Here is an 8,208-nt window from a genome sequence, read left to right as displayed (position 1 = left end):
TTTTTTTTTTTTCTGGAATTCGTTTTAAGATAATATTGATTAAAGTCAATATAATGTTCTGTTACAAGAAAATAAATAAATAAATCAAGATTTGACAATAATTGTTATCAATATTATCTTTTAATTATAACATTTGATTTGATAAAATGTAATTTTAGAGTAATTTATCACAAATGATGGATTATCTATATTAGAATTAGATTTTATTCTATAAAAAAATTACTATTTTTCTCAAATTTTTTCTATGCTATTCAACCATAAAGAAAATTCACAATTACAATCATAAAATCTATGTATTTCTATCATTCGAATCATTCTAACATTAAACATAAAAATCAAACAAATAATTTTCTAAATAATTACAATTTCTACAATCAAAATTAGTAATTTTTTAATAACTTGATTAATCACTAAAACCTTGCATAGTATAATAATTGAACGTCACAATTTTTATCCTCGAAATTCCTGAAGATTAAAGAGCCGAAAGAATGCAATGATGACTAGTGGTCGTGCACGCTTAGTGGGGCAGTCAGTATACAAGACTATAGTCTCGGATATTAATAGTCCATGGAGCGTGGACCGAGTACCGTTAAGGCCGAATACGATACACCTTGGTATCTTACTAACGGGGAATGTCTTGTAAGAGCGAAACGTGTAGAGCCGAGAGATCATTGACAGACAAGCTAGTTCAAACAACGTGATATTTATATCCCGTTGATCCCGTTGATCCCTTCATATTCGAATAATGTTTCCCTCTTGTTGCAGACAATAACTTGTTGGATCTATGAAATGCTGACAGATCTTCCGTTTGTTTTAGGTTAAGATTTTAATTCGGCCGCTGTAATAAGGTTAAGGTTAACTATGCCTCGTCTGATTTTCATGATTTTATAATGAATGAGAGAAAAAAAAAGTGTTACGATTGAACGATGTAATAAACGATTAGTGTAAAGTACGATTATAAAAGAATAATATGACATAATAAATATCAAATTTATAGCTGATACTTTTGTGCCTTACGTGTCATGCAAATGAACATCCGGATACGAAACAAACGAAATCAAATGACGTCGATTCGACAACGGAATCTAATGAACCACCAGAAGGATATTACGCTTTTGTTAAATCACCAAATGCAGAACCGCCTAAAGTGAGACCACCACCTTACATAGACAGCGATAAAGAGTGCTATGGTACATGTTGTGCTATTTTAGTAACGTTAATATTACGGAAGAAATAATTAAAAAATAATTTTTTTCTATTGTTTCTTTATATAAATTGTATATGTATTAATAAATTAACGAGTAAAAATTTTAGATACCGGTAAACAGGGAAAAGGTTTCGTTTCTGTTCACAATATTTGTGGAGACCTTAATAAGGGTTATATTCCACGGAATCCTATGAATCAATATTTCAATGGTTCGTCATATCCTTTGTAAGTGTAAAATATAAAATTTTCGTAACAAATCTTAATTTCTCTATATTATATCTTTTTTTTTTACATTTATTACATTTTTTTTTTCTTATAGTGCATTATTGAAAAATCACACGCTGAAATTTTTGAGCAAAGCATTGCCCATACTCAAGGCTGATGATTCATTACCGAAAGTGGCCACAGTTCATTCGTACTTCCAAAACTCGTTAGTAAACATATAAAAATTTTAATTTCTCGTTATATTATTTTATAAAATTTATTATTATATAATATATTTTTAATATTATAAAATGTATATAAAATATATATTTTTTTTTTTCAAATATTAGTGTAGACACTGATGAGAAACGAAGCAGAAGTAAACGATCATCCGATTCAGAAAGCGCGTTAGACACTCTCAGAAATGGTCGTAAATTTTGCGAGAACGGTGGAGGAGTGTAAGTTATCAAATATTAACAATCATCAAATCAACTAACTAACTAACTTAAATTCGTATCTACAATTATAATCTCCTGTTTATATTGAAGAGTTTGTATGCTGTACAAGGCTATACAAGGTGAGCCATTGGCTACATCAGCAGCTGAGCGTCGTGACGAGCCTTCTACTCCCGAGTATCGTCAACGAACACCGCCACAAGAGAAACCAGAGTACACTGGCCCACCTACTCCTTGTCCAGCTAAAGTGGAATACGCGACACCTGTGTTCGCCAAGAATTATCAAGGAGTTTGGCGTTACGTAGTTCAAATACCTTACGAGGGTTATTTCACACAGACTATTGAAGTAACCAGATGCATGTAATATATATAGATTGAAATATTATAATTAATTATTATTATCGAATGATTATTAACGTCTAATCATTTTTATAGGCAATCAAGATGTCATTATTTGGATGGTGGATGTCTATCATCACCAAGATGGACTAGCTTGCTAGTAGCGGAAATTTTCTATCCCGATACATTCGTGGAAGAAAACCAAAACTCTAGAATCAATGGTCTAAGAGATATTGCAGGTTCACCACCACCTGTTCACGATTTTCAAAATTATCAACAATATTTACAAAAGCGTGCTGGTGAAAACGAAGCTCGGAACAGTGGATCACAGCATCATTGCGATGGTGTTGATGAAATGGGTTGCTTCCAGGTTCGATTCGAACAATTTGAATAGATTTTATGGATTTTAAAGTAAGAAAAAACTGTTTTTTAATTCCATTATATATTTTCGTTACAGGTGAGATTGTATTATGACTGGTTCCTGGTACCAGGAAGCTGCAAGTGTTGGCGTCCCGATTATTTCAACCGCTATGTCCGTCGAAGCGGATCTAACGTTGAATTGTGATAGAAGCTTTGTGTCAGATCGCATGGATGAGCAAAGGGACGCATTCATGAAACTTAAATCGATAAACATATCGGAAATTTCATTAAAAATCTTGCTATTTTGATCGTCAGATAATATCGAGTACAATTATTAATAATTCGTAATAATTCTAATCATTGATTATTGACGATAATAATTTTAGTTACTGAAAACTAACAAAATATTAGATCATATATACATTATATATATGAAGAAATATTTTTTAATTCTAATTATAATTCGAATTAATTTTTGATTAATCGATATCAAAGTGGATGGATAGGCGGGATCGATATATTAGCTTTAATATAATTGTATTAAATTCGCAGCATCGTGCAAGATTTAAAGACTGAAAAGAAATACCATGAATGAACACAATAGAATTTGTACTTTTAGAAAAATTTGCAATATTTGTAATATTAATGCGTGTTGTTATTTAAGTATTTCTTTTTTTTAATTAATTCAAAGTTTCATAGAAAAATATGAAATATATTTTTTTAGACGCGCAAATTTAATTAATGTAGATAATTCTCTTTTTTTATTGATCATAAGTTAACATTTCAGTTGTACTAAAATTGAATGAATACATAAGGATTAAAAGATTTGTTATAAATAGAATCAAGATTTTTCAATGTTTTTAATGTTTTTGTATTATTTATATTGTTACTTTTTTCATTAAAAAAAAATATAGGAATCGATATTGAAGATATTTTTATTAAAAATTCATATTCATTCCATTATTTTAGAGTATTGTTGCATTATTTATTTTATATATTTATTTTTGAATATGAATATATTTTTTGATTTAGAAATGAGGAAATTATTTATCTTTATTGCTGTATCAATTTGAAAATTGTATATTTTAATTTAGTTCTCAAAGTAGAATGAATTTAATATTTATTTTGAAAAATATGAACAAACTTTTAAACTGCTAAAACCAGTTGTTTCATATTTTTATAGTCGATATATGAAACGACTCAAACGACTACATTCGAATCAACATAAAATTATATTTTCCATTTCAAAATACTTATTATATATGTTATTTACGTAATAATATTTATATATCAATAAATTGCAACGTACTCAAAAGATAATTAAAATATAATTACGTTCATTTATTTAAGAAAAAAAAATTATAAAATATCGAAATTACAATAATAAAATAAAAGAATATATTCTCAGTGAGAGTAGAGTGACATAAAACGAATATAAATGATTAAATCGTCTTATTTTGATTTTATATATTAATAGAATTTCCCATGCTAAATCGTCGATTATCGAATTCTTAACTTAATCCCCATCGATTAAAATAGATTTAAATTTGCTTTATGAAATTATAAAATGATCTGTTTCTGTATAGGTCATGGCTCAATTTTATTCTAGACCTTCCTTCCCTCTCTCGTCTCTCCTAAGCGCTTTACGCATTACGCAACGCATTCAGTAATTGCACATGTAATTCCTGCATTATACTTATCTTAACCTCAACAATATGTGGTACATACCTATGATTAAAAAGAAGAAAATTCGGACAACGTTGTTTACAATTCCTTTCCAAGATTCGTAGGCAACCGTGGTCGTTTACAATGTTACATACACTGTATGTATAAGTATTGCTCGGTTGGATCAATACTCCGGTCGCTGAAAGACGAGGCGAGAGATAGTTGAAATGACGATGGTTAGAAAGAGAGAAAACCACATGGTGTCTGTCGAGCATGGTTATCGATCGATTCCACTTGTTATGAGAACATTAAGTTAACAAAAATTAAGAGACAATTCGCATTGATTTTATTCCATTATTGAATACGAATAATAACGAACAGTTTGAAAAACTACCTTATAAACCGATTGATTTACTAACTAAACTTTCCCTCGTATCTACTACCCTTAATCCTGCATTGGTTTCCTTGCTTAAAAAAATTTATCAAAAATTAATTTGAAAATCGGAGTTAATGTATTTTGAAAGATTTATCATTCGATTTTCATTCGTTGATCAATCCTTTTTTGTTTAATTCAAATATGGACTTAATCCTTACAATATTAATCGTCATTATGGTGAATCGGTAATATTTGTCAAATCACTGTATAAAAGTATATTATTTCTATTTAAATAATTTTGTAACTTAACTTCACATTTAATGTTTAACAATGATGCTATTAAACTTTTTTTTTATCATTTGGGCAAGATTCTTTTTTTTTTACATTATTTTTTTATTATAGTTGATGTGGATTTAAAATCAAGAATAATAATTGGTAATAAATTATTATTAAACATTTTATATTAAATTGTTAAAAAGTTTCAAAAAAAATATTTATAAATTCAAATATTGTAATTAATAAATTTGTTATTAGTTATATTAATTCGAATATTACTTTAATTATTTATTCATATTTGATTTTTTACGATGATCTTATTGCAAAATCAATAATTCCATAATTATATAATTCGATATTATGCTTCAAGAAGATATTCAATAAAATAAATGAATCATATAACACGTATCACTTATTCTGTTTGTATCATTTTATTCGAATAAAATTTTTATATCTTTAAATTTACATTGTAATTTAAACTAATCATTGTACATTATTATATTGAATTAAAAATTTTATAATTTTTAAATCAAATATATTTCCTTTGAATCTTTCTTGAATCAATGACGCAGTTATAATGTATTTAATATTCAAATTTAATTGATCGTTTGATCGTTCGATCAGAAACGATCGCTACGCAGATGTTTGAAAGATCGATAGAAACACCTACTCTGCGCCAAATACATTCTTCCACGTGATTCAGTATAACGCGCATATGTATCATGATAGTATAGAAATGTATATTATATATTATATATTATATATATATGCGTATACATATACACATACATACAAGTAGTGACAGCGTCGGCTGCTGCGCCAGCTGAAACGAAATAGTGGGGGTTATATATATAATGCGAACGTAGACGGATCGCACAAGGGGAATACAACGAGGGAACAGTTCAGTGTTAACCGACGGAGGAGTGTCATTTCATCGTCGTTTTGTCGGATTTTTACGTCAGGTGTATTGTTTCCTTTTTTCGCTGACAGAACACAATTGAAATGTACAATAGATAAACATGCAATTAGGAAGGTAATTAAATAGACTATAATGTTATCAAGAACATCGAAACGGTTTGTCATTAACTGAAAACTGATCGGTTTATTTTGCGCACGACATGTGGCCAACGTTTCAAAGCGGTTCGAGACTTCTCGCTAAAAATACATTTGCCAAACGATCAAAGTGCTGCAGATTAGTGAAAGAAAAAATCAGTGATGTTTTATAATATAGATCATCCTCATGCCAGTGGCAATATGCTTCCGTCACCCGGTCTTTCGAACGTAATCGTAATACAATGAAAATTCATGAAAATCGATTCCAGGGAGCGATCTCTTGGTTATTCATATGTTCTAAAATTCTCATGATTGTCTGTCAATTTATTATCTGCATTGCAAAGGAAAATAAACACGATTCGACGAAACGTCATTTAGCAGCGATGGAATCCGTCGCAGTTGTTAAATGGATTTGCTCTTTATTAATATATTGAAGACGTAAATTTATATTGAAATATGGACAAAACAATTGTTAAAAATCATGAAGCAGCAACATCTGGTACATCATACACTTTATGGTTTGGTATACAAGTGTATCGCGATAGAATAGTCATCGATCGTAAAAAATCAGTAATTTCGAATTTTAATGAAGATTTACCATCATCATATCACGAAAACGTCACAGTGTCATAGCTACCGTGGTATTATTTCTTATATTATAAAAAAAACGCGCGAACACTTAAAATGTGCGGCAAACTATTTTCTATACAAATTACATAAAGAAAGAGAACCATTACAACTCATGAAAGGAGTATGAACACCGTTTATCAGGTAAGTTTTAGTCTACTTTTTGTCTAAGATAAATAACAGGGACATTCAAAATTGCTTAGATTAATAGTGATGTCTAATTAGTCGATTGCAGAAGGAATATAGGAATATATTATAATATAGGAATTATATTTTCCATTTAATTTTTATATATAAAAATTAATAAGCAAATTAAGAAAAATTGATAATTATTCATGCAAATTAATCATATGTATTTTTAATTTGTATCGATTGATAAAAAAAGGAAAACATTAAATATAATCAAAATATATTTTGAATCTAGATAAAGTTTTTCCGTTAGTACAAAAGGCGTATATTGAAAAATACAGAAATTCACCGGTGTCAAGTGGCGCCACTAAATTGAAAGAATTTACCAAAGGGTTTAGAGAATTGCAGCTTTATGTGACCTATTTTTATACGCAACCGAAGTTCATACTGCACACTACATCAATTATAACAAGTATATATTATTATAATTGAAAAGCTGATAAAAAAAGCACAAAAGAAATATATATCTGATCGATTATATTATAGTATAATAGAATTCTCTTATTTGAAAAAATTATAAAATTAACATATATATTTTCATCATTGGCCAAAACGGATATATTTATAAATTAAATCATATAATATCTCTTCACGAAAAAAGTAAGCAAGATACATCAAGATCGAATTTCAAAACATTAATATAGAAATATAAAATAAAGATTATGATCAAGAATCATAATCAATGTGTACCGCCAGAATTTAAAAGTGTAAAGCCACCAAAGGTTTGAGATCATCAAAGGTTGAATTAGATGGTACGAGTATGTCTCTTGTCTCTGTGCCGTCCCGCTAGCCAACTTTCCAGCCACGAGTACGTCTGTCATGGCGCTAAATTAAGTCTAATCGATCCTTTAGTAGACTATTTGCAATCCTCTAATTCAATTATGTAATGTCGCACATGTTAAAATTTCACAATTTCGTAACATGTTTTAACATTTTAATTATTGACTGTTTTATTTTTATATTCTTTATTATTATTTTCTTTATTGCCTTTTTTTTATATTTCACATTTTTCTCTTTTTTTCATTATATCATATATTCATTATATATATATTTCGCGGAATTATTTTTTGTTTAATTTTGTTTAATTATATATATATTTTTTTATTTTTAATTATATGCTCAATTAAGTTTAACTTTATTAATTAAATATTAAGTGAGTGTTTTTTGTATATAAAAGATATGATTCGTGATAAAAATGAATATAGGTATACTTGATTTGAAACATAAGCAAACAATTTTTGTCTGTTTCGTTATCAATCATGTTATATTCTGGCGCGAAAATTTATTGAACCACTGTTATTTTATTTGAAGAGAGGTATATGTAATTAAGCATATTTAAAAAAATGATTTATTATGTATAACGATGTGTAACAAATTTTTATTAAAATTTTTTTCAGCTAAAATCTTTCTTAAAAGGAATAAAATTCTCAAAATTTCAAGCATATTTTGAATACAAT

At 28.2% G+C, this 8,208-nt stretch overlaps 2 protein-coding genes and 1 long non-coding RNA gene across 9 annotated transcripts in view; 2 read left to right on the top strand and 1 right to left on the bottom strand.

Moving 5' to 3' along the window:
- LOC102670581 overlaps positions 1-3,228 on the top strand; it is a 5,816-nt gene extending 2,588 nt beyond the window's left edge. For both annotated transcript variants that reach the window (XM_031512325.1, XM_006619526.2), the window contains exons 2-8: positions 998-1,190; positions 1,315-1,432; positions 1,527-1,637; positions 1,762-1,869; positions 1,960-2,226; positions 2,302-2,575; positions 2,663-3,228. In XM_031512325.1, coding sequence (XP_031368185.1) covers positions 998-1,190; positions 1,315-1,432; positions 1,527-1,637; positions 1,762-1,869; positions 1,960-2,226; positions 2,302-2,575; positions 2,663-2,770 — 1,179 coding nt within the window. In that variant the 3' untranslated portion in view covers positions 2,771-3,228. The remainder of the gene's footprint in view (positions 1-997; positions 1,191-1,314; positions 1,433-1,526; positions 1,638-1,761; positions 1,870-1,959; positions 2,227-2,301; positions 2,576-2,662) is intronic.
- On the bottom strand, positions 2,629-4,652 carry LOC116186085. Its single transcript, XR_004151009.1, has 2 exons — positions 4,290-4,652; positions 2,629-2,822 (listed from the first exon to the last, which is right to left on the bottom strand). It is a non-coding gene; the product is annotated as an uncharacterized LOC116186085 (long non-coding RNA).
- A 1,092-nt stretch (positions 4,653-5,744) lies between these two features.
- Positions 5,745-8,208, top strand: part of LOC102670714 (galactosylgalactosylxylosylprotein 3-beta-glucuronosyltransferase P) — a 7,789-nt gene continuing 5,325 nt past the window's right edge. For 2 of the 6 annotated variants that reach the window (XR_004151004.1, XM_031512326.1), the window contains exon 1: positions 5,751-6,706. The gene's annotated coding sequence lies outside the window, so the exon portion shown is untranslated. Of the gene's footprint in view, positions 6,707-8,208 lie in introns of all 6 variants that reach the window. The other 4 variants (XM_031512328.1, XR_004151005.1, XM_031512329.1 and 1 more) reach the window with 4 other exon arrangements.

The sequence above is a fragment of the Apis dorsata genome, unplaced genomic scaffold, assembly GCF_000469605.1.
Source record: "Apis dorsata unplaced genomic scaffold, Apis dorsata 1.3 scaffold_416, whole genome shotgun sequence".
Lineage (NCBI taxonomy): Eukaryota > Metazoa > Arthropoda > Insecta > Hymenoptera > Apidae > Apis > Apis dorsata.
Note: the sequence above shows the minus strand (reverse complement) of the source record. Positions and strands in the feature narration are given on the sequence as shown.